A 26441-nucleotide genomic window follows, 5' to 3' on the forward strand; every position below is an offset into this window, starting at 1 on the left:
TCATCAGCATAGATGGTCTGTTAATGTATGGGGCGGCATTTTAGAGCAATATGTGATCGGACCTTACTTCTTTGAAGGGCATTTAAATGAGTTTACTAGATTTCTGACAGAAGCTTTGTTTGACCTTTTAGAGAACGTGCCTTAGAATGGGTAATACGTAGAATGTGGCTACAACTAGATGGTGCACCAGCGCATTTTCATATCAACATTAGAAATCATTTAAATCAATATTTTCCCAACAAGTGGATTAGTAGAGGAGGTCCGCAAAACTGGCCAGCAAGATCACCCGATCTAACATCTCCCGATTTTTTTTTGTGGAGTTACATTAACAGTATGTTTTACCATGTTGCACCCACAACCTCAGACGATATGAAACAGATAATCCGCGCAGCCTTTGCAACTGTAACGCCACAAATGTTAGTCAATGATGGACATTCGTTTCAAAAAAGAGTCCAGTTGTGTATTGAAAATGACGGTAAACATTTTGAACACTTACTTTAGCTTTTGTTTTGTTAGGCAGCTTGTTTCTGTATTTGTGACCTGCTTGTAATGGCCCAAAAATTCGTTATTCCAATTTTTGAGTCTTACAAGCCTATTTTTGGGGTTCGAGGGGCAAGCGCTATACCCTAAGTGACATAACCACCAATCTCGGATCAAACATTTAAACGGCCCATACATTATACAATTAGTTGTACGACAAGTTGTACGATAGATTGAACATACAATTGATGCGACAAGTTGCACGTGATTTTGGCCACAAACACAAACGATCTGAGCATCAATCGGTCTTAAAGATTTGTAGTACTTTTTAAACTTCTGTAGCACACAGAGCATCATGTACGTTGTAAAAAACCACTACAGCAGCAATAGTGGTCGCTTTAGTTCATGATGAAAGAAAAGTTAAGAAAAAGAAAAGAAAGGAAAAAGTTTATATTTATTGGCATATTCATTGGATTTCACATCCCACAAACAAACCTGCTCACGATAAAGTTCAATAAATTCAGTCCAAAATGTATTAGTCTCCATATTTGCGAAAGTTTTAAGTTTATGTCGAATTTGTATTTGACAAGTCGTGAGTTGCGCATACATCAGTCCGATTTGTCGTATATCAAACGCCGTTGTACGATAAATTTTTCTCCAGTCAAACTACCGTACGATTCAACCATTCAACCGGGTCGTATGACTTGTTGGACGACAGCATCACACACTATGCAATTTGCGTTTCGACGGTCAAATCTACCTGAGTTGTACAACTTGTCGTACAACTAATTGTATAGTGTATGGGCCGTTTTAGGGATGCCAGGGATATTCAGGTGGAGGTAGACATGTCAATTTTTTGATAAGAATTTTTCAGAATTGTCAGACATATATATCAAATTTTCTTGCGAAGCTAAAGATGCGGACTGATGGAAGAATAGCTTGTAGAAAGCTTCAAACAGTTAATACACCTTGCGTTAAATACGATAGTTTTCGCCCCGTCGTTTGATGTTCGAGAACTAAAGCTAAAGAGGGTGTAATCTGCATTGGGCAGTTCCAGTCAGGTACCAATTGGAAGCATTTGTTGCTTCTTAAGCAAACTAGTTGGGAACGCTGCAAAGCTGTCTAAGAACTTTCATCTTTGAAGAGCCAGAGACTGAGCTGATTGCTGCTGTTCAAAAGCGATACTGATACCCCGACGATGTTGTGAGCGAATTCCAGAAAACCTGAAGTAGGAGTCATAGTGCAACACACCACGTGATCTGTAGACGTTTTGTTTCTTGGACTAATTCCGTAACCGTGTCAGAGACAGTAAGTAATTAGGCTAGTATAGACAGTAGTTCATATAATGCAATCGTTTCTGGTATCCGATCTATTCATTTAGTAGTAGTGGTAGTCATGTATGTAAACATTGAGCGCCAAACAATTACCCTGTTAGTGTCTGAATAGAATAGTTACTGTAGTAAAGTAGTTAGGTTAGTTTTGTTTTAGGTTTAGTTATTTCTCCATTTATAAAATAACTTGGCATCCCTGGGAACTTTATTTTTGTAGTTTTTATTTGAAAGAATGGATATTAATCGAGTTTCGATGACATACTATTGCAATTAGACAAATCACTAGAATATTGTCGTCCAACGGTTCTAGAAAGGAAATCCTTGGAACGACCCAGTCCCGAGAGCGATTGTCTTAACAATACATCAGCTTTACAAGCTGAATCTAAAAATGCAAAAATCCAAGATGGCGCCCATATGAAAAAACAAATCTGATGATGGTTTCGGAAAATCGAAACGTCGGATTCCAAGGTTGACTCCGCCATCTTGTAGAGGAGAAAAAGTGCCTGTGACACATCGTCATTTTTATTTGTCTCTTCGAATAAGTCCAGAAAAAATTAAAAATGTATGAATTTTGTAATTTTTAAAACGACATCTTACGAGGGCGTATAGAAAAGTAAGGTTTCCAACGATGCCATTTTGGGACGTGAGTTGCTAGGGGAAATTTGACAACAGCGCTACATTCCTTGGTTTCCCCACCACAGTGTAGAATCATGCGCAATACCTTGGGACGGCCAGTCCCTGCGTAGCGGTCGCTTAAGATGGAGCTCCCGCTGAGCTCGCCCGCGAGTTGCAAACTGCGCTCAGTCATTCGATTTTTGAACGCAAAAAAGGTTTCTCCGATATACAATCATCGCCAGTTAGTGGAAGTATATGGTGAGAAGTGCATGGACATAAAAAACGTGCGGAAGTGGTGCCGGGAATTTTCTGAAGGCCGCAAAAAATGTCCACGATGAGCCGCGGTCAGGGCGGCCGAGGTTACCGGAATCAACGGCTGCTCGAATCGACGAGATGGTGCGCAATAACCGCAGAATAACTCTTCATGAAATAACGGAAGGACTTAATGAAGAGTGTGGCTACTTCTCTGTGGAGAATATTGTGTCGGAGGTCCTCGGTTACCACAAGGTCTCCTCCAGGTGGGTCCCTAAGCAGCTTACCGACGAACACAAAAGAAAACGCGTGGAAAGTGCCACAGAATTTCTCCGCCGCTATGAAGAAGAGGGTGAAGATTTTCTGGATTCGATTGTGACTGGAGACGAAACTTAGGCACCTCATTACACCCAGGAAATGAAGGCACAGTCGAAACAATGGCGTCACCCAAAAAAAAGCCCAAAAAGTTCAAGACAGAGAAGTCAGCGGGAAAGGTTATGGCGACCGTTTTCTGGGACAGGAACGGGGTTCTGTTGGTGGATTTCATGCCGAAAGGAACAACAATCAACTCAGAAAGCTACTGCGAGACTCTCAAGAAACTTCGGCAAGCCATCCAAAATAAAAGAAGGGGTAGGCCCACCAAAGGAGTGTGTTTGCATCATAAATGCGCGCCCACATGTGTCACACCAAACGACCACCCTACTTAATAGATTCGGCTGGGATATCATCAACCACCCTCCTTACAGTCCGGACGTTGCTCCCAGCGACTACCACTTGTTCCCCGCTCTCAAAAAACACCTTGGAGGACGGAAATTCAAGTCAGATGAGGAAGTGCAAAAAGCTGTAGTCAGTTGCATGCAAAAAGTGATTGAACGACAAGGCGATTATGTAGAAAAATAGCAAAATGTTCAACCTTTCTAACGATGTACGCAAAGTTGTAAATAAATTTGATTTTCTATGAAAAAAAAAATAGGAGACCTTACTTTTCAATACTTCCTCGTACAAAGCTCGAAAATGCGCATTTTTGCCCTAATTTAACCGACTTTGTATCTCTTCAAATAACCAAGATCCCCATGGTTGAGCTCGTAAAACGGACACCCTGTATATGATTAATTGTAACTGAAAAGTGACTTACCTGTATGTACCCTTAAATGTAACTCCAGGTTAAATCTTTGCGGAAAACATTTCGTGCAAACATTACAAACAAACGGTTTGGAACCGGAATGTTGTTTAATGTGCATTGAAAGGGCTTCTGCACTAGAGAATTCAGTTCTACAATAGTCACAAATATGTTTCAATAAGCCAGGATCACCTACTTTCTTTTCGTGTATCTTCATATGTTTAATCAAGCTGTTTTCAGCGAAGCAGCCCTTATTACATATCTTGCAAACAAACGGTTTTTCGTTCGTGTGCCTACAAGGTAATTATATGGTTAAAAACATCAATCAGCGCTGGATAATAGTTATATTAACACCTTAAAAAATGTTTTTGAAGCATAGTGGAATGTATAAACCTCTTTTTGCACACGTTGCATTCGTGTGGTTTTTTCTCTTCGGGAACATGGCTTCGCATATGGTTGTTTAAGTAGTTTTCTTCAGTAAAAGTTCTACTGCATTGTGTGCATTTGAACGGACGGTCCTCAATGTGAGACCGTAGATGTTTGCGAAACAATTTTACGTCTGAAAACTTTTTTTGGCACACGTTGCATATGGAATGTCGACTTTTACCTGGAAATACAAATGTACAGAGTGTTTCTTAATGATAGTCGGCAAATTCAAATATGAACTTAAGTTTTCAAAAGCTTATGTAAGCTCTGTTCAGTGACATCTGACTGTTGCGTCACGTTCCTTCCCATTTTGTTCCTCATTTCATTAGACAAAGATCGAATAAGAATATGAGTTTTATAACATGATATTGTCAGTTTGGCGGTTTAATAAATGTCAGGTTATTTTGACGTTTTTATATACCTCGTAAATAAACGAGGTGAGTATAGAGCAGCATATTATATAGAGCAGTTTTGTGTCCGAAATGGCGGTCAGGTACAGTGAAAAAGAACAAATCCTTATTTCAAGACTTCATAGACTATTTCCAGCAGGAAAAATTGACTTGAGAAACTTGCTTGATTTAAACTAGTCAGACTCCTCTATAACCATTTTGAAAGTTCCACAGAGCTCTAAATTATATTGAAAATCTTTCAACAGGTGCCAGAGGCCTCTACAAGTGTTTTAAACAAGAGCCATCTAAGACCATTTTTAAAGTGCCAAAGACTTCTAAATGCTATTGAAATTTTCTTTAAAGTGCCTGAGGCTTCTTTAAGTGTTTAGACCTTGCCAGTTTTATTTTGATTTGCTAGAGGCCTCTAGGACCATTTTGAATGTGCTAGAGATTTATAAATGATACTGAGAACAATTTTAAAACTGTCAGAGGTCTTTACAAGTGTCTTAAAGTTTCCCATAACTTTTCTAAATTACCAGAGGCCTCTAAGACCATTTGGAAAGTTCCATAGCCCTCTATATGCTATTGGAAACCTTTTAAAGTGCCAGAGGGCTCTACAAGTGTCAAACCTTCCCATAACTGTTCTAAATTGCCAGAGGCCTCTACGACTTTTTGAAAGTGCCAGAGACTTCTAAATGCTACTGAGAACCTTCTTAAAACTGCCAGAGGCCTCTACAAGTATCTTGAACCTTACCATAACTGTTCTAAATTGCCAGAGGCCTCAAAGACCATTTGGAAAGTTCCATATAGACCTCTAAATGCTATTGGAAACTTTTTAAAAAGTGCCACAGGCCTTTACAAGTGTCTTAAACCTTCCCATAACTGTTTTAAAATGGCCACAGGCCTCTAAGACCATTTGGAAAGTTCCATAGACCTCCAAATGCTATTGGAAACTTTTTAAAAAGTGCCACAGGCCTTTACAAGTGTCTTAAACCTTCCCATAACTGTTTTAAAATGGCCACAGGCCTCTAAGACCATTTGGAAAGTTCCATAGACCTCTAAATGCTATTGAAAACTTTTTAAAAACTGCCAGAGGCCTTTAAAAGTCTTAAACCTTCTCATAACTGTTCTAAATTGCCAGAGGCCTCTGGGACTTTTTTGAAAATGCCAGAGCCTTCTAAATGCTACTGAGTACCATTTTAAAACTGTCAGCGGCCTTTATAAGTCTCTTAAACCTTCCCATAACTGTTCTAAATTGCCAGAGGCCTCTATGACCATTTTGAAAGTGCCAGAGACTTCTAAATGCTACTGAGAACCATTTTAAAACTGCCAGAGGTCTTTACAAGTGTCTTAAAGTTTCCCATAACTTTTCTAAATTACCAGAGGCCTCTAAGACCATTTTGAAGGTTCCATAGACTTCTAAATGCTATTGGAAACCTTTTAAAAAGTGCCAGAGGCCTTTACAAGTGTCTTAAACCTTCTCATAACTGTTCTAAATTGCCAGGGGCCTCTAAGACCATTTTGAAAGTGGAAGAAACTTCTAAATGCTACTGAGAACCTTCTTAAAACTACCAGAGGTCTCTACAAGTGTCTTAAACCTTCCCATAACTCTTCTAAACAGCCAGAAGCCTCTAGGACTTTTTTGAAAGTGCCAGAGACTTCTAAATGCTACTGAGAACCATTTTAAAACTGTTAAAGGCCTCTACAAATCTCTTGAACCTTACCATAACTGTGCTAAATTGCCAGAGGCCTCTAGGAAGTGTCAGAGCACTTTAAATGCTACAGAAAACCTTCTAGAAACTGCCAAAGGTTTCTAAGTGCTCTTTGCAAGAATTGTTTAATTGTTGGTATTATAAATATTGATTGATTGGTCATATGCTATATAATTTATTGTAGCCCCTGATTTGACAATCATCCAATTTGGTGGTGTTTTGTGACGCAACAGTCGGAAGTCACTAAACAGACTATACCTCGCTACTCTCTGTTCAGCGACTGTTGCGTCACAATCACCAGCAAGAAACGTATGTCGGTAATTAAATGCGATATTGATTGATTGTCAAAATGATTATAGTTTCAGGTTGTAACTTAAGGGCTATAATAAATTATACAGGGTGTCCCGCGAGGTAAGGGACAAAATTTCACTACGTGTTCTTTAGGTGAATTCGAGTTAAAAATGTTCTATGAACATGGGTCTGCAAATGCTTTCTCACCAAAATATGATTTTGGAAATTTAATAGTGATATTGTGCCGAAAACTACAATGGGTATCATCCACATCATTAAAAGGGCTAGACCATGCTTACAATGGGAAAATGGACACTTTGAACAATAATTATAAACAGTTATTTTCCAAGTAGTATTAATTTTTCTTGTAAAAAAATATTTTTGTGAGGTTATTGTAGTTTTCAACACAATAAGACAATTACACTGGCCGACACAATTTTTGTAACACCAGTCAGACCATTAATCTCACAATGCTTATGCCTTTCTAGTAATAGAAAAAATTCCCATAAAGTCCTAGAACGTCCACTTTTTTCAATAGCTTCATTAAACCTTTTGATGTTGGCCAGTAATAGCCGTGTTTGAGTTGAAGCCCCGCATGAAGGAGCAGAGCAAATATGACGAACCCCCATTTGCACAGTCATACCTTAAGCCAAGATTAAGTTAAGGGTGGTTCACACTGTGACAATACAGGTGAAAAAATGACAGCCTGAATCAAACTTAACTTAGGCGCGGCTTAAAATACGACGGTAGGCGTGTTCGGCAGAGTCGGTACAACGCGTTCATCTAGAATTACAAAGTCGTAACTGCCAAAATAAAACTGTACAAAATAATTGCTTTTTTGGGATTAACACAACGGATATTACTTATTTACCAAGAGGAAATATTCGTAAATTCATATGTAGTTACTGTTTTTTTTTTAAATATTTTTAGTATTATATACAAAAGAGCGTTCTTCCAAAAGGAGTTTATATGCATATACGACTTTGTAATTCTAGATGTACAAACGGTAGAAAAGATAAAAAAAAAATAGGTAGAAAAAGAGTTTTTCCCTTGTATTGGTATCTATTAATCTAAAATCACTGATGGTCAGCCGGAGAGGAGTGCATTTCAACCTGGATCTCAAAATGTTAAGTATGAGCCTCTTGTAGATCCAAAAAATGTTCTTTTGCCTCCTCTTCATATAAAACTCGGACTGATAAAAAACTTTGTGAAGGCTATGAATAAAGATGGTAAAGGATTTAAGTACCTGAGACAAGTGTTTCCTCAGTTAAGTGACGCCAAATTAAAAGAAGGTATTTTTATTGGACCGCAAACTAGAAAATTGATGGGAGATGTTCATTTCACGGAAAATCTCACCTTAGAAGAATTGAGAGCGTGGAACTCATTTGTAAGAGTGGTGAAGGGATTTTTAGGTAACAATAAGGATCAAAATTATGAACAAATAGTTGAGGAACTTTTGGAATCTTACAATTTGCTTGGTTGTCGAATGTCCTTAAAAATTCACTTTCTTCATTCCCGTCTATCATTTTTTCCGGAGAATTTGGGCGCTGTTAGCGACGAGCAAGGTGAAAGGTTCCATCAGGACATCAGGACAATGGAAACAAGGTACCAAGGACGATGGGATGAAGCCATGATGGGTGACTATTGCTGGTTTTTGAAGAGAGAAGACGTCACCCCACACAAAAGAAAAAAATAGAACTATTTGGTGTGTTTCAAATAACTTTTTTGAATATTTGTATTGTTAATAGATTTCAACTTATTATTAAGTAGTTACAGTCGCTATAGAGATTTAAATTACTTGTAAAATATATTTTGTGATAAATAACATATGCATTATAATACCGTTCTACGCTTGTGGTTTGTTTAACGTAACAAGAAAACCTTACGTGCTACAAGTTTTTTTTTTGCTGTTTTCAATTCATATTGGTCCATTTTACCATTCTATGCTATTCAGCTTTTTGTTACAAAAAAAAATATTTTTTTTGTCGACCAGTGTTATTAAACCTAAAAAAATCATATCTTGGTAAGGAAGCATTTGCGGACCCATGTTCATAGAATATTTTCGACTCGCATTTACCTAAACAACACGTAGTGACATTTTGTCCCTTACCTCGCGGGACACCCTGTATATTAAGCTGGTGCTGTACTTCTAAAGTGTAAAAAGTGTGGTGTAAAATGCAAAAAAAAAGAAAGATTTTATCATTTTTGACGTGAGCATTAGAGCATTGATTCTCTTTTCATACCGTTGATTTCCTAAGAACTTTTCATATTTTTACGTTTCATTCAAAAAACCACGGGATAGCATAGCCGCTTCGCTAATTCGTTTTTTAAAGCTTTTACCTTTATTTACACCATTCAAGCTAATTTTTAGGACAGTAGATTCCGAAATGCTTAAAGCATCGGAAACCGTGGAAATAATGTTTTTCCAGCCACTTTTTCCTTCTGGATTTGTTCCTTTTCACTGTACTTGAAAGGTATTTTGAACACAGAACTACTCTATTTAAGACGACTCTCTTATGGTGTTTTCGATTGACATGTTTAGTGCAAAATGGTCTAGACAAAATAGCAGAATAGCAGAAGAACAAAAATCCGTGATTGCCACTGATTTCATGTAAATGCGACAACACTGGAATTTCGGAAACAATTTTTATTTCAAACCTGTAGAATTTTTGTGATACAACCTGTCTTAATTGATCACTCTATGTATTCAATTCATTTATTAAGGATTAAGTTAGAGCCATGCGGTTTGCGCAATTCTGACCTCAATATTAGTCATCTTAATGAAAAATGAACAAATAAATGTTAAAAACAGAAGAAGAAAGTTAGCAGGTATATGCATTATCCGTCTTTGGTGGAGAATTTTGGATTTAGCATAGCGTACATTAGCCGCCATTGGTCATTACTCTTTTAGGGTTTTTGATTTACCTGGTTAGGTTAGGTTAGGTTAGTCGACATGAGAGCATCAATGGCAGACTGAATGATTGATTATTATATTACAATACATCAGAAAAAGATTATAAGTGGACATTTTTGATCTCTCCTTTAGTCAGAGCAAGTTAATCAAACCCGCCAAATTATTGCGTCCCTAAGTGGTTGTTTATGTTGATTAGAGATTATGAAAATTTGAAGGTATAGAGCTGCAAAAATCGTAATCCTTAGTATCGTATCTTAAAACTGGCGCGGAAAGAAAATCAAAAAAATAGAGATTGGTTCATACGAATATATGGTTTTATACGTTTTATTGGAATTGCGTCCCTATTAGTTACAATTGGAAAGACGGAGAGGGGACAATAAGTTGCTAATCTAAATTCTGTTTTTGAAATTATTATTTGTGATTCATTGTCGGTTTTTGACATCAACTTTCTTCCTTAGCCCTGAAGAAGTTTATGTAGAATAAACGAGACGTAGACAAAGAATTCAAATTAGCAACTTATTGTCCTTCTCTGCCAATCACCTTTCCAATATGGTTTTATGTTGCGACTTGGCGACCCTTATTTACAAACTCATTTGTGGAATGCACCTTTGTATTCACGACCTTTCATTAAGAAAAAATAAAACTAAAAACTAAGATGCAAATATTCATAATTTTCTACTTACTATGTTGACTTGAAGTTTTTCCCAACTTTTTCTTTCGACTTTTATTCTTTTGACTTAAAGCCAATTTAATGAGCTGTTGTTGAGCTACCACTTTCTCCTGGAATGGATCGGTAATTACCGGGCCTTTTACTAAACCGGTATAGCAGTCTTTAAGTTCCTCTTCTTCACTTTCAGAAGTCGACTCTAAGCCAAACCCTTCCAGAAACGATTTGGTAAAATCGTTCTCTTCAGGTGTCGGCAACTTTTTTGATTGCAACGACTTTTCCGGTTCCGATTTCAACGAAGGTTTTCCTAAATATTGTCGCAAACTGGAGTCTGACTGGACACAAAGTCGTTTGAATGAATATGCTCGACCAATTTGAACAGTGCATTGAAGACATACGAAACTAGGAAGACCATCATTGCTGAATACCTGAAAAAAAGTGATTTCAGTATCTAAATAAGTTAGTCTTTTTAAAAACCTTGAAAAGCCAAAAAGGTACTTTTTACAAGTATGTTTTACCTTACAGCGCTTGTTGTGTCAGTGAAACGTATATCATCCACTTATGTAGGTATTTTTAATAATAATCATAAAGCCGTTTATTTCTAACAGGCCGACGCCCAACTTACAGGAAATTGAAAGATAGTATACGAACTCAAACTTAAATAATTATTAATAACTAAATACTAAAAACTAAAAAAAGACGAACAAGAATGAAGTTTCACAATACAATCACAAAAAGGTAGGGGGAGGTAGGTGCAAAGGATATGTGCCTGTGGACAACAGGATTCAAGGGGGAAAGCCGGAGAACAAGCGAAACCTGTGCAACAAGAACGAGAGACTGTCGCAAAAAATATCTGAGTCAGCCGCTACACAGTTATAGCTGTAACAGGCTTTGTGTATAAAGTCTTGGGATAGGATGTTGGACCTCGCAAATGCCAATAAAAAAGTTGGTGGATGCCTGACCGCCTTACGAGGAATATTAAACGAAACCCGCTCTAACAAGTATGGGCAGTCTATTTTAGAGTTGGTAAGTTTATAGAGAAACGAGAGTGACTGCAATTCCCAACGTACAGCCAGAGGAAGTTCCGAAAACCTAAGAAGAATACGGTTATGCTCCAAACCCCTTTCTGGGTATACATTATCCTCTCTAAACATCAAGTATTTTAGGAATCTTCTTTGCACGGACTCAAGAGTTTGAATGTGGGAGTTGTATATAGGGGACCACACTATTGAACCGTAATCCAATTTTGATCTTACATAGGAGTTATACAGAACTTTGATAGTATCCTGGTTAGCAAAATGTTTGCAGTTTCTCAAAACAAAGCCCAGAGTTTTAGAGGCGCTGGCAGCCACTTGTTCGATGTGAGGAATAAAAGAGAATTTGGCATCGAAAACCACTCCCAGGTCCTTTATAGTGGAAAGTCTGTCAAGGGTGGATTCGCACAATGTACAGGGTGGTCCAGTTTTAAGTGTCAATAATTCACCATTTTATAGCCAATCAAAAAATAAGTTGACTTGCATTGTGTCATTTTTCTGAAAATCGTTTCCTAAGGAAGATACAGTCCTCCAAATTTCAATTTAAAAAATCGTTTTATAGTTTAAAACTGAACATCCAAACCTTGTGAAAGTCCAAATTTGTACTGAATCGTCTAAAAACTTTTTTACTACTAGGAATCTAGTAGTAAATCTAGTCTTATGATTCGCTTCCTCAGACTGCCATCCTGGTTGAGTGTCTGAAACTGGCATTCAAGAACAAAAAAAAATCCGGAAGTCAAGACAAAGATTGTATTGTGCATGAAACTCATTTTTTACTACTAAAAATAATATAAAAGTTGACTTTTAATGCTAGAACTGACTTTACTAGGACTAAAGAGAGTCCAAAAGTATATTTTCAAGACTTTAATTGGTGTAAAACTGAATTTTCTGGACTGGACAACTCTTCTGCATCTAGAAGTAAATTAAATTTTCGGACTATTTTATTTCTAAAAACTAGTTCTTAAGACTATTATTGTAGCATTTGATACCAACATTTTTTACTTTTATTACTGAAGAAACTTGACTTTTGAAAATAGTCTTAAACTCGATTTTTCAGTCTTAAAAAGCACTAAAAGTCAAAAACTTTGTAAAGATAGTCTTAAAACTCGATTTGAGGCACTGAAAAGAGCCTTAAAACACTAAAAACAGTCTAGTTTATTAAGAAATATATGAATTTTTAGCACTGAGGTGTCTAGAAGTCGATTTAATAGTGACAAAGCTTGGAATGCCATTTTAAGTCTATGAAGAATGTAAAAATAGTTTCTTAAGTTTGCTATGTCAATAACTTGGTGAAGATAGTCCTGAAACTCGATTTTCCAAGCTGAAAGCAGTTTTGAAGCACTAAAAATAGTCCAGAATTCGAAGAAAATGAAAAGCAAAGTAAAAAGCACGAAAAGTTCGTTTTCAAGACAATTTTCATGAATCTAATGTTAATGTCCTGCATCTAAGACTATTTTCAAGACTAAAATATTGAAATTTGTCTTCAAATTATGAAAACTTACTTCAAATGCAAATTTTAAGCTTCTGATGTCACTTTTCATTAGTTCAGTCACATTTTGGGGTTCAAGTCAATTTTTAAGGTTTAAATATATGAATTTGTAGTAACAAATTCTTGAAAAAGTACTTAGTTTTTATGTCTACAAGTCAATTTTCAGTATTAAAGTCTCTCGATTTGCATGAAAAGTCAATTTTCAAAACTAAAGTCTTTCAGTTTGTCTGGAAACTATGAAAACTGACTACAATAATATTTTTTAAACTTCTTAAGTGAATTTTCCGTTTCCAAGACAATTTTTAAGTTGGGTTGGGTTAGTTTTGGGTCTTTGACCGTAATAACGTGTAATAAAGTGTTTGTTCCAAATTTGATCAATATTGCTCCAACGGTCTGACAGTTATGACAAAAAAAACGATTTTTTAAACAGAAATTTGTGAGTAAAAGACTGCGTTACATTTCGAGATGTTGATGAGGTTTAGCCGGCTAGCCGGGCACCACTGACTGAGAACGGATATGCTGTCCTGCAAGGGGGTGCAATCGGCCGAAGTATCGATGCAATTAAATATTTTTATGTCGTCAGCATACGCCAGTGTACTGCAGTTGAGTGTTGAAATTAGATCCAGATTAGAACCCTGAGGTACGCCAGAAGTAGGAATAAACATGTCCGATCTAAAGCCCTCATACTCAACAAACTGCCTACGCCCCAAATGGTAAGATTTCAACAATGAAACCAAGTTGTCGGAGAAACCAAAATGCCAAAGACGAAAACCACCAAAAGAAACTTTCTGGAGCAAAAGGGAGTGGTCGATCTGGTCAAACGCCTTGCTAAAGTCCATGTAAATAACATCAACCTGGCTTCCATTGTTAATGGCGCCGCAGACGTAAGTGGAGAACGAGCACAAATTAGTCAAACATGACCTCCCAGAATAGAAACCATGTTGATGACTCGAGAGCCTGTTGCAAACTCTGTAAAAGAGACGCGTATAGAGCATGATCTCAAACACTGAACTTTAGAAAAGCTACACAAGATTGAAATACCTCGGTAGTTCTCGACATGATGTGGGTCAAATATAATATCCTTCATTGTGAAAACAGAAGTTACTATTTGACTTTCTGGCAAACATTTATTTGTGTTTCAAGTTTGTTTACTTTAGCCTAAGTGGACGTTAAAGAAAGTATTATTTCTGACAAAGAGAAATTTAAAGTTACCTAACCTAACCTAAACATTAACAAACTACCAATGTCACCCAAACCGGTAAATAAATTCTGGGGAATTTTTTTGGTATGCTTCCTTCCACACCTGAAAAAGAATATTTTTCTCCAAAGATTTTTTGTGGAATGCGTTTGATTCCGGTCATTTAAGTCCTGTCATTTGGTGGAATTTATTTCTGTAGCAGGCTAGCTACAGAAATATTCAAGGAAATATTAGACTGTCCAGCTACAACATGTGCCACCAAAAAGCAAGGGGTAAATCGCTGGGGCATTATGGTGTACAAACTGTAGGGACTAGTGGACATTACCTGGCAATTGGCAACAATACTAAGAATTCTGAATTAGTAGGCATTACTGGGCATTAAACTACATCAACTTTTATACGTCAATAGAAAGCTTGTTTCATTGGCTATCCATTGACCTATAAAACTCTACTAAAAATAGTGCATTTAAGAAAGTTTTTGAGGATTAAACAAAAGGATACACCAAAAAAATTGGTCAACGTTTAGGCCCTCTAGCGACCAAACGGTACCACTAACCAATCAACATTTATACGTCAATCGAAAGGTTATTTTATTGGCTGTCCATCGACATTATACAAGTATATACAAAGAGTTACAAATACGCGTGTTATCTACGGTTTAGTGACAGGGTGCAGCAGAAGCACTTTTTGACTGGTTAAGGGCTAATTTTTTTTTTAAAAATTAGGAAAACACGGTCACGTGACTTACTAGGTCTACCATGACGTGATGCTTGGACATTTCTGGAAAAACTGTTTTGCAAATAACAATTTTCTTAAGGGTCCAATTTGCCTGAAACACCACTACTATCCTAATGGGTTTTGCGGGTTAAGTTGGACAGTTAGTGGAAGCAAAAATCGACCTTAATGATTTTATTTCTACAACAGTTTTGCTGTGGCTTTAGATTTGACAATCATTGTGCTAGGTTTGTGTCAACTCAAAGATAATAAGAGTGGTAACAGTCAAGGAAAATATTTTGTCAACTTTGGAGCTCTCTGGTGGCCATATTGTTGGAAAGTCCATTTGATTGGCTATCGATTGACATATAAAAGTTTGCAAAAAGTTATTTGACAATAAAGGCAGTTTTGACTGGATTTGACAGCTTTAACCTTCAATAACTCGGTTATTTTGACAGTTACAGGGTGGTTCAATGTATCGATTTGAAGAATAAATGTTTTAAATAAGTGATCTAATACTAACTTACCTGAATTTTGGACAGAGACTGAGACAAAGTTATAAGAATAAAAAGTGTTTTATCTGAAAAATTTGACTTTTTGTCCTTTTTTAGAACTGGTTTCTTGAGCCTATTTTTTGACCACTCTGTATCATATATTTTGACGTTTTTCTGCACCCATTCTTAGAACAAACCTTGTTTTACCTGGACAAACACAAAAACCAAGAAAAAAACTCTTTCTGATATGTGTAAATTAAAATTGTCTTGGAGACTGAAAATATCAAATTTCACATAAAATGGTAAATATCTCAGAACCAAATACAGGTAAGTATATAACATTAATACACAAAATATGTCTAGAATTCGACGTAAAATCCAAAAATGCAAAAATATTGCTGCTTATTTTAAATGGGTGTCCCATTTAAAATAAGCAGCAGTTGATATCTAGTTTGGGTGAAATTGTTGCATGCAAATTTCCTTGTATGCTTGTCTTTTTTTAATAAAAAAAAATGTTTTATTAGACTCTCCAGTTGTGGTAATTCAGAAAATGATATTGTTAGGAATTACTGGGCATTATTAGTTGCAATTTAAAATTGGAGAAACCATTTAAAGTTTTAAATTTGCAGGAGGATGAGAATTTGGATGATATTTATGTGGATGAAGGAAATCTAATCAGATCAGGAAACTAATTAGTAATTTCTAGGTTATCTTCACCATTATAATTTATAACAAAGGTTATGAAATTAATACAAACTGATGTAAGATGTTATTTTAACATTTATGTTGTTTATGTATTTCAGTAGTTTATTTTTTATTCAAGAATAACTAGGTAATAAAGTTGCTTACAAAGGAGTTATTGCTATTAATTACCGAGTTAATTACTTGCCCTTCCTTCCCCAAAAAAACAAGAATTCGTGTAAAAAAAACGTATTATGAGTGGTAAATTACCCAAAGGAAATCAATTAGGAGAGAACGAAAGGAAGGAAATGACAAACAGTCTTCTCCACAATACTTTATTATGACCTTAGATGGTAAGGTCTGCTCAACAAGTTTCGGTCACATAAATGACCATCTTCAGGAGCTACAAGAATAACCTACTTTACATGGTGTACCAGAAGTTAAATGTTAAAAAACGAGATGTTAAAAAACGAGAAAACGTACCTTAAATCGGTCGATCAATGTGACTACTGTCTTTTTACAAGGGGAGAGACAGAGAGACCCATGTTATAACGAATTAGTGACTATAACATAGTTAAGTAGGTGAACAAAGCTGTAAAATTTAACACATTTAACAATTAATTAAAAGGATTATAGGGAAATTTAATAGTTACCTCATTATGGAGAAAAAACTAACTATAGCACATTAAATTAAAATTAAAACTTAAACTAGACCCATTTAGGGCTGGGTGAGACCCTAGGGGGAAAAAAAGATCTTAAAACTCCTGCACCATCCACTAAAGAGGCGATCAAACAGGAAACAAAATGGAGGTGCAATGGTGGTAACTATTAAATTTCCCTATAATCCTTTTAATTAATTTATACATGTGTTAAATTTTACAGCTTTGTTCACCTACTTAACTATGTTATAGTCACTAATTCATTATAACATGGGTCTCTCTGTCTCTCCCCTTGTAAAAAGACAGTAGTCACATTGATCGACCGATTTAAGGTACGTTTTCTCGTTTTTTAACATCTCGTTTTTTAACATTTAACTTCTGGTACACCATGTAAAGTAGGTTATTCTTGTAGCTCCTGAAGATGGTCATTTCTGTGACCGAAACTTGTTGAGCAGACCTTACCATCTAAGGTCATAATAAAGTATTGTGGAGAAGACTGTTTGTCATTTCCTTCCTTTCGTACTCTTGCGACTCCACTGAAAGAATATGGACTACTACTTCTTTCTGAATTAGGAGAGAATTAAAAATGGTAATTAAAATTGGTAAATAAATAACAGTGGTAATTTAGGAAAAATATAAAATATGGTAATTTAACATCACTGATTATAACAAAAGAGTACCTACCTACTGGATCATAACTAACACTAAATCTATTCAGTTAAAGCTGCATTACACCAAAATGCCTCTTTGCCTACAAAATACCTTGAAATGTTTTTAAAATACCTCACAATGCTTCTATTATGGCTCAAAATGCCTTATAGTGATAAAACTGCTTAAAATGCCTCAAACTGTCTTGAAATACCACAAAATGCCTTTAAATTATTTAAATTGCCTTGGGATACCTTCAAAGGTTTACACCTCGGTTTACACATTTGTGGCATTCTTACATTTAGTTATACCTATAAGTCCCCTGGTATTGAGATAATAATAAATCTTGATAAAATACACCCCTGAAATTAAGTTTTTTATGGTCACCTGAGTTTCACCTGATAAATTCCCAACTTTTAAAGACCTTTATACAGACACTTTTCCAACAGGAAACTTATCAGAGATTTTCAAACCAATTTAAAATTTTCAATGGACTTAAGGTAACTAGGAAGCAGTTTATATGCTTTGTGTTGTAGCCCTTTTCAAAAAATGGTTGATTGATGGGGAATTCTCAACTCTCCCCTTGTTCTTGACACTAAAGATTGTTGTCATACATACCCATATATGGCAACAATCTTATCTAAAATAGTTTATAAAGCTCTCTCCTCTTTCACTGGGGATTGACCAACCCCCCTTTTTCTGACTTTCCTGTAAGTAATTAAAAAAACTGAAATAGCCATTTAATCAGTTACATGTTATTAGTTAATTATACCGGGTGATCCATTAGAAAAAAACACCATTATTGGCTGTAGCTTTTCTATTTGAAGGTTAGGAATATTTTGATACTAATTTTTTGATTCAACTTTTTAAACTACCTACATCAAATGGCTATCTCAGTTTCTTTAATTACATACAGGGAAGCCCAAAAAGGGGGGTTGGTTAGTCCCCAGTGAAAGACCCTGTACCCCTGTAAATCTCCAGATAAATATGGGTAAATAACACATCTTTGTCTAGTTATACACCAATAGTATTGAACCATGGTTATTTGTTGATGGTCAAAACAGGGTCTAAGCACTAGTTGGATTTATAAACTCTCATGATTTTTTGTATTAAAGACAAGTTTAATTATTTAATTTAAAAACTTACCTCAATATTTGTGAAATTTGTAAGCATATCCGCTATAACCAAATCCTCTCCTGTTGATGCATCCGGCAAGAAAATATTTCTCATATCAGAATTTTCAGACAAACAAGCCCTGCAAAGTTTGTTTAAATCAATTTGAACCAGCTCAGGTTTTACTTCTTCCATATTTGACTTCTATTCAATTCTAGCACTGTAAACTATGCCCTAACTTGTTTTCAACCGTATATTAACCACTTAACTGAAAAAGTATCACTTATTTTACTTCAAGAATATAAATAAACATTCAAAACTTTACAGACAAACAAACAAAGGAAGCACAACCAACTAATGAAAATGTCGGAACCCGTTTTTTTGACCAGTTATCTCGCTGGTCGATTGTAGCTGTCAGACGTCAAAAAGCGTATTTGTTCTTACGATTTTAAAGAACTCTGTTTAACGCGGTGTGTGGATTCGCCGCAATAGGAATAGATGGCGCCACCAGAGATGTCACAGCGGTAATTTTTGAATCGAAAAATGTCCATTTTTTAGAATCTTGAGGGAAATCGGAAAGCCCTGGGTCAATTTTTGTTTAGTTTGTCGGTCGGTAAAATTCCGAAATAGACGTAACGGACTGGAATGTCCTAGGTCTTGAAGGTACCCTTGGGGCTTTGAACCTGACCATTCCTAGGGCTACCCAGGAGGACCCACCAGTGGCGCTACAGGGGCAAGGACGTTCATTTAACGACAGGATGATTTTTAGTTGGGACAAATTATTTTGTTGGTTCTCTTTTAAATAGTAAATTTGGAGCTGACCAGCTGCCTAGAAAGTACAAAAGAAGCTGGTCAAACAAGTCTACATAACCTACAGTAAATTAGTAAACAACATAACAAAAGGGAAAAACTCCCTTATAAATGTATTTTAAAACTTAAATAGGTACTAATACTTAATATCCTTGTCATGTATCTAACTACAATAATGTTCTAATTTTCCAGTTTCATTATAATAAGTCTTACCAAAAAAGAGGGGTTTGAGAGTTTGGCAATATTCTCTATACCTAGTATCCTAAAGTCAAAAAAGGTAAGTGATAAAGAAGATAAATTTAGAATAAAAGCATTAGATAATAGTAAGTAGTAAGATAATACTTTTGTTATGGGCTGTGTTTTGGGTTTTATGTCCTGTGATCAAGATGTGTATTGTCATGTAGATATCGTTTGGTTGTAGCATATTTGGACATTAAACACATTAAATAAACCCTATACTCTGTTTAGTGACTTCTCATTGTTGCCTCACATCTCTTAAATCATTTTACTAGACCAGATCATATCAAAAGTTGTGTTTCATAAGGGCTGTATTGGTTTTCAAGCTCCATGGAGCAAGCAGAGCGTTTTTGACGTCACCATGACGTAATTTGGCAAAAACATAATTAGATCAACTGTCAAATTACGTCATTGTGATGTCAAAAACGCTCTGCTTGCGCCATAGAGCTTGAAAACACACAACCTCAGCATGGGAAGAGAAGACAAAGAAGTTTAAATTGGAGCAAGTTTGAGTCAAATAAAATTCTAGTACTTCAGGATATACTAACCGAGTGGTAAACCACTGGGGCATTATGGTGTACAAACTTTAGGAATCAATGGGCACTATGAATTCCGTTGGAATACAATGAAAAATTATGAATTTTGTAATTTTACTTTTAAAATTTTTCACGTTCTCTAGCGACAAAACCGTACCCCTAACCAAGGGGCTATCCGTTGGCATATAAAGTTTGAAAAAGTGTGGCAAATAAACGAGTTATTGAAAATTGAACAAAAGTATGCACCAACAAAGTCATGAAAAAAATAATGAATTTTGACACCCTCTAGCGGCCAAACTGTCTAACCTATCCATTCAAATTGGATGACTGTTAGAAAGCTCATTTCATTCGCTATCCATTGACGTATAAAACACTACTAAAAATAGTGCAAATAAACTAGTTATTGAAGATTGAACAAAAGGATGCACGAAAAAAGTCATACAAAAAACTGTCAACTTTGACGCTCTCTAGCGGCCAAACCGTCTAACCTATCAATCCATGTTGGGAACTTTTAGAAAGGTCATTCCATTGGCTCTCCATTGACGTATAAAACTCTGGCAAAAATAGTGCAATTAAGCGGGTGTTTGAATATTAAACAAAAGGATACACCAAAAAAAGGTTGGTCAAAGTTGACGCCCTCTAGTGGCTAAACGGTACCACTAACCAACCGACTTTTCTACGTCAATATAAAACTCATTTCATTGGCGGTCCATCGACATATAAAAGTATATACAAAGTGTTACAAATACGCGCGTTACTAACGGTTTACAGACAGGGTGCCCCAGAAACACTTTTTGACTGGTTAGGGCTAATTTGACCCTGGAAAATTAAGAAAGCACGGTTACATGAGCTACTAGGTCTACCACGATGTAATGCATAGAAATTTCTTGAAAAAGTGATTTTGCAAATGACAATTTTCGTAAGGGTCAAATTTGCCTGAAAAGCCACCACTATTCCAATGGATTTTGCCTTATGTTGGCCACTTAGTGCAAAGGAAAATCGACTTTAATGATTTTATTTGTACAGTTTTGCTAGGGCTTTAAATTTGACACTCACTGTGCTAGGTTTGTAGCCAAATATCAGGGCCGTACCTGACCGATTTAAAAAAAAAATCCTCAAAGAAGTTAGAGTGGTTACAGTCAAGAAAAACGTTTAGTTAGCTTTGGAGCCCTCTGGCGGCCAAACCAAGCACCCTATCAACACAAAAGGTCATATTTTTGGAAAGCCCATTATATTTTCTATCCATTGACATAAAAGTCCATACAAAGTGTTGCAAATAAACGAGTTGTTTGACAGTTTTGACAGCTACTACTTTAACCTTGAATAACTCGATTATTTTGACAGTTACAGGGTGGTTCTGTATAATATATTTTATCGTTTTTCTTCACCCACTCTTAGAACAAATATGTATAACAGAACAAAACACAAAAACCAAGAAAAAACCGTTTCCTGATATGCATAAATTAAAATTATTGTTTTGGATACTGAAAATATTAAATTTCACATAGAACGGTAAATATCTCAGAAACGGACACAGAAAAGTGTATGACATGACAATTCGACGTAGAATCCTAAAATGCAATAATATACAATGGTTTGGGTTCATGATTCTGACCTGTCCAGGAACTGATTTGGGTGTTTGGGCCATTTGTATGGGATAAGTGTTGCTTTACAAAACTATAAAGGTGTGGTAAGGAAAACCGTGTAACTGACAGAGTAAACATAGATAATTGCATGCACGAGACCAAGACAGACCAAAACGTTCAAGTAGACCAAAATTTGGGAGATGTTGTGAACTGTCCAACTGAATACATCCTTGCCAAATTAATTTTGTGATTGGAACATTCCTAATCATTTTAATACATTTATTTTGATAATCTGTTTGTGATAAAGTGCCCTGTGTTTAGTTCAGTTTCTGTGTACGTATATAATTAAAAACAATTTTAGTTCGTAGTCAGCCCGTTAGGGTGACAGTTGACATGTTATTTCCACATTGTTACCAACAAAAGCATATTAGGTATAGTGTTTCAAATGCCTTTGCAAAAACATTATCAATTATTGTAAACAAACTGAAATCCAAGTAGTAATGTTTTCCAAACAAATCTGATTTACCTCGACTATATTGAATATCTTATCGGCTTTTTAAAAGATTAGAACCTGCGGGGTTTGTTCATTTTACTCGTAAGATGACTCACTTTGGCAGTACTTAAGTTGCCGGCTTCATGAAGTAGTAAATGAGTTAGGGCTGGTGTAATGGAGATTCTAAAAGTTGACGGGTTTGAGTACCACCATTACTACATTACCGCCGATGGTAAACGTGTATGGGTGTGTACCGACCAGAAATGTACAGTGAAGTTGACGACCACCATGGACAAGAAGGTAGTGAGAAAAGTAGGAAAGCACGAACACAAGCAAATCGTGACCGGATACTCTCCAGGGAAAAGTATGCTCGCCGACTATAAAAGAAAGAAGGAGAAATTTCTAAGCGAAAAAGAAAGAGTGAAAAAGATTAGGAGCAGGACGGAAATGGAGAAGAAAAAGTGCGATTTTGACCGGAAGTTAAGGGAGGCCATTTTGAGAACCAACTTCCTTGAAGAACTCATGTATGCTCAACTGTGATATTTTATGTGACTTAAATTGTATAATACTCTGTAAAAAATCTCATTAAATACCTAATTTATCAAGTAATTTGGATCTTTATAGTCACACTAACCCAGATCTTTTGTGGCCCCAAAAGTTATAACGCCACAAACGTGTAGGGCTTAACCATTTATGGAGGTAATTACCACCCTAAACTACCAACATAATAACATACATAACCTGAAATAACTGGCGTGTGGGATATGGGCTTGTTGTGTAAATTTGACGTCAGAATTGGTAGTTTAATGATGGGGTGGGATCCCCAATAAGCTACTAATGTTCTTTGAACTGCTTCGAATAATGATGATAAGGTTAAGTACTTCTATCAGAGTAACTCCCCGGGTCTTTTACTGTAGTTGTGGAGGGTACCAAGGATAATATTGTTGGTAATATGCATCCTTCGTTCATGACCAAGATGCTCTGACAACTTAAATTGCAAAGCGTTTGTACGCCTCTTCACAAGGATAAAAATAAAATTATAATTGAGTTCAATGCAAACCGTTTTGACAGACATAGTGAGTTAGCCAGTAAAGGCTATAATTGAGCCCTTATTGTAATGAGTACAATGTAATCACAGTTGAGTAGGAAGTAGTAATCATTATCCAATCCAAATTTCAATCACAGGTGGATGTTTTGAATGTAAAGTTTGTAAACTTCTGCTGCTATCTTCAATTGTCAAATTCAAAATTGTATTACCTTTTTGGTGGCGACGAGTCCATGGTGTGATTTCTAAACCAAAGAATAGCTATTTGACAAGAAGAGACTGTTGAAAAAAGAAATCGAAATCGAATTAGAGAGAGGTGGACTTTTCCTACCAAAGAGACAATCGACTGATCGGCTTTGATCGTTGAATTTCAGGAGTTTCATTGGTTGGTCATTCAGGTTGTTGAAGAACATTGCCATATCTCAGACCACATCAAATATTTGTTTTAAAACATCAGTTTAGTTATAGTTAATAAGGATTGATGTCTTGCAATGATTAAGAGGCAAACTTAAAACACTTCTTGAATAATCCCCATAATTCTTACTAGTCTTTGATATAAAAATTAAGATACGTTTAGGAATGATTTTTCAAGATTGATACAAATGTGATATACAACAGCTATTTTAATTTTTTTTTATTAATTACTTTGTTAATTTCAGTTACCTCGTACCATGGCAGACAATAATAAAGGTGGTCAGAAGGACGGTCCACCGGGAGATGGCATTCGTTCTTTAAAAACTTCCACTGCGTTTCGCCTAGTTAACTTTGAACTTTATGCTAAACCCGTAAGTATAAAACAATAAAATTGCAACGTGTAACTGTGTAACAAAAGTGTGAAAACTTACTATATCTCAAAAACCGTTTTTCCGAGTTTTTTTTGTACCGGAAGGTTTGAAATATGGCCGATCGAATGACGGAGGCTGCACTTGTGTTATCTTTTTCTTCAGTTGACAGAAAACTTTCTTATTCTTCTTCTTCTTATTCATATTTAAGATCTCGCTATCTGTTAGTTTTGCAGGTTCCTCTGGATCAGCTCCTGGGAGGTGGACTGCCAGCTGTCCTTCCATCTCTTAGGTGGTCTTCCGGGTGCTCTCTTCCCTAGTGGTTTTCCTTCAAGTGCGATGCGTGGCAGTCTTCCCTCTTGCATTCTGCTCACGCGAGCGTACCAATATCTTTTTCTTTGTCTCCCCCATCTTTTTTCCCATCCACGCAAGGACTTCCAAGTTGGTGATTCTCTGCACCCACGATATTCTTAACATACGGCGGTATAAATAGCTTTTTCTCTGTAGTCGCAAATAATATTTGCAGAATTGAAAATTCGATTGCGGAGTCCTTCCACGGTCTCTACTCTTGTTTCGTATACTATTGATTTCATCTACCCCCAAAGGCAATAATCCAGTGGATTTAAGTCTGGTGATGTCGGAGGCCATCATGAGGTCCTCCTCGGCCATTCCAACGATCACGAATACGATTATCCAAGAAATTACGCACCCTGCGACTAAAATGAGGCGGGGCTTCATCATGCTGAAAGTACATTCGGTGTCAAACAATTAGCGGAACATCATCCAACATGTTCGTTAAATGGTCTTCCAAAAACCGTAAATATCCATCTCCAGTACGACGTCCATCCAATACAAAAGGACCAAACAATTGGTCGTTGAGCATTCCACACCACACGTTAACACTGAATCGATGTTGAAAGTTTTGTTCAAACGTGGCATGATGATTCTCAGGATAGTTGTTGATTCCATCGCGGATAAACTGAGCTTCATCGGTAAACAAAACGTATCTGTAGAGGTCTCGATTTGGTTGGATCCATTCCCAAAATTGAACCCTCCATAATCACCTTCTTGAAAACTTTGAACTGGTTGAACGTGGAAAGGCTTTAAACCGTTTTTTCTAAGCGTCTTCCAAACGGCCACATGTGATGGTATTTGAAGTTCAACACTAATCCGCCTCGTACTAACTCCGGAATTCTCTTCAGCCATATCCAGAACATTTTCTTCATTTTCAGCATCTAAACCCTCCTCTCGGTCATAATCAATCCTTACGCTTGGAAACATTCCAGTTTCCTGGACTTGGAATTTTTGAAAAACTTTTCGATTAGAAACTCTTCGATTTGGAAAACGACGTCGATATTCATCAACAGCTCGCATTGCGCTATCATTGCAGAAACCATGCACGTATATCATGTCGGCATACTCTCTATAGCATGTCAGACATCAGCGGCTGACAGTGGCTGCTGCTTAAGCACAGGTCACACTAGGCTGCTAGCCAACCGCGAATTTAGAAGCAACCACTATCAGCGGCTGACAATGTTGAACTTGTCCAACTTTTGCCAGCAAGCAGCGGCCACTGTCAGCAGCTGATTGGCAGTAACTGGCAATCAGCCTAGTGTGACCCGTGTTTTATGGGTGAATGTTTGAGGCATTTTTTTTGTCTTCGAGTCGGAACGCCCCCAATATCACTCAAACTGACAACAACCATGCTTGTCAAAACTACCAGTCAATTAAATTAAGTAATGACAAATACTGAAATACCCTAATGTTAAGTATTAAAAACACCTTGATTTCAGAAACGGTTAAGAATCGAACTAAACATTTATCTTATTTAAATCTCCTGAACGCATTCCTAAAATATTTTCCTTTCCTCCCGAAACACCCTGTATATGTCCGAAACTAGTTGAGCAAATCTTATTCTTTAAAGACTGAACTGAAGTATTGTGCAGACGACACTAGGTCATATCTTACCTGTCATATTCGTACAACTCCACTGAGAGACAATGAACTGAATAAACCTTACCCTTTGTATTTTACTTAATTGTTTTAGAATGCCATTATTATGGGACTAGGATTAGTTGCACTCGGTGGTTGTCTAGGATACATTGCATACATGAGGCATAAATATGAAGCTTTGGGATATTATGGTGCTGTAAAGGATGATGGTACAGAAGAGTTTAAACGGAAGCAATCTAAGTGGGACACTTAATTGGACAATTACTTGATTAATTCACTCTCATTATTTGAGTGAAAGTAGTATAAATTACTCTAGAGACTGAAATGTTTTATTATTAAATTGTTTTAGCAATAACGGGTTTTGTTGTTTTAAATTGAAATAAATTATTGTTTAATATTTTTTAACGTTTTTTTTTTTTACGCCAAATGTTAGTTATGCCAACACGAAGTAAATTCTTATGGCCGCCTTCAAGATGGCGTCCTCCATATCTCGGAAACCAATGACGATAGATTTTTTCTAATTACATCATCGTGATCTACGTAAAAAAGTGCCTTAATAATGTATTAGTTTCAAAACTCTCTTTGGCTTTGTTAAAGAGTGTTTAAAATGCAGCCTCTGACGTTTTCCCAATTTTCCGGAAAACGGAGAAAGATAATTTAATTTGGGACATAAGTTTAACATAAAATTCTCTAAAACTTTCCCCATTTAACCGACTCTGTAGCTCTTACGGTTACAGAGATCCCAATACATGTAGAATCAATTTGGGACACA

The 26441-nt window shown here is 36.4% G+C and overlaps 2 protein-coding genes and 1 long non-coding RNA gene across 4 annotated transcripts in view; 1 reads left to right on the top strand and 2 right to left on the bottom strand.

The window, feature by feature from the left end:
- LOC145730004 (uncharacterized) overlaps positions 1–18608 on the bottom strand; it is a 31710-nt gene extending 13102 nt beyond the window's left edge. The window contains exons 1-4 of the mRNA XM_081981026.1: positions 18261–18608; positions 10214–10625; positions 4153–4405; positions 3814–4091 (exon numbers count right to left, since the gene is read on the bottom strand). Coding sequence (XP_081837152.1) covers positions 3814–4091; positions 4153–4405; positions 10214–10625; positions 18261–18422 — 1105 coding nt within the window. The 5' untranslated portion in view covers positions 18423–18608. The remainder of the gene's footprint in view (positions 1–3813; positions 4092–4152; positions 4406–10213; positions 10626–18260) is intronic.
- Positions 13154–17157, bottom strand: LOC145730012 (uncharacterized). Of its 2 annotated transcripts, XR_014178499.1 has the most exons (3): positions 16461–17056; positions 16291–16399; positions 13154–16210 (listed from the first exon to the last, which is right to left on the bottom strand). It is a non-coding gene; the product is annotated as an uncharacterized LOC145730012 (long non-coding RNA). The 2 variants fall into 2 exon arrangements; XR_014178498.1 differs by having other exon boundaries at positions 13154–16399; positions 16461–17157.
- Positions 18609–18835: 227 nt separating the features above from the next.
- LOC145730011 (small integral membrane protein 8) lies at positions 18836–26069 on the top strand. Its single transcript, XM_081981040.1, has 4 exons — positions 18836–19170; positions 19230–19314; positions 23594–23719; positions 25764–26069. Exons 3-4 carry the CDS (start codon positions 23606–23608, stop codon positions 25920–25922), a joined length of 273 nt encoding a protein of 90 aa, XP_081837166.1. The 5' UTR covers positions 18836–19170; positions 19230–19314; positions 23594–23605; the 3' UTR covers positions 25923–26069.
- The last annotated feature ends 372 nt before the right edge of the window (positions 26070–26441 follow it).

This window comes from Ips typographus, linkage group LG5 (assembly GCF_016097725.1).
Source record: "Ips typographus isolate SLU linkage group LG5, UJ_Ityp_2.0, whole genome shotgun sequence".
Lineage (NCBI taxonomy): Eukaryota > Metazoa > Arthropoda > Insecta > Coleoptera > Curculionidae > Ips > Ips typographus.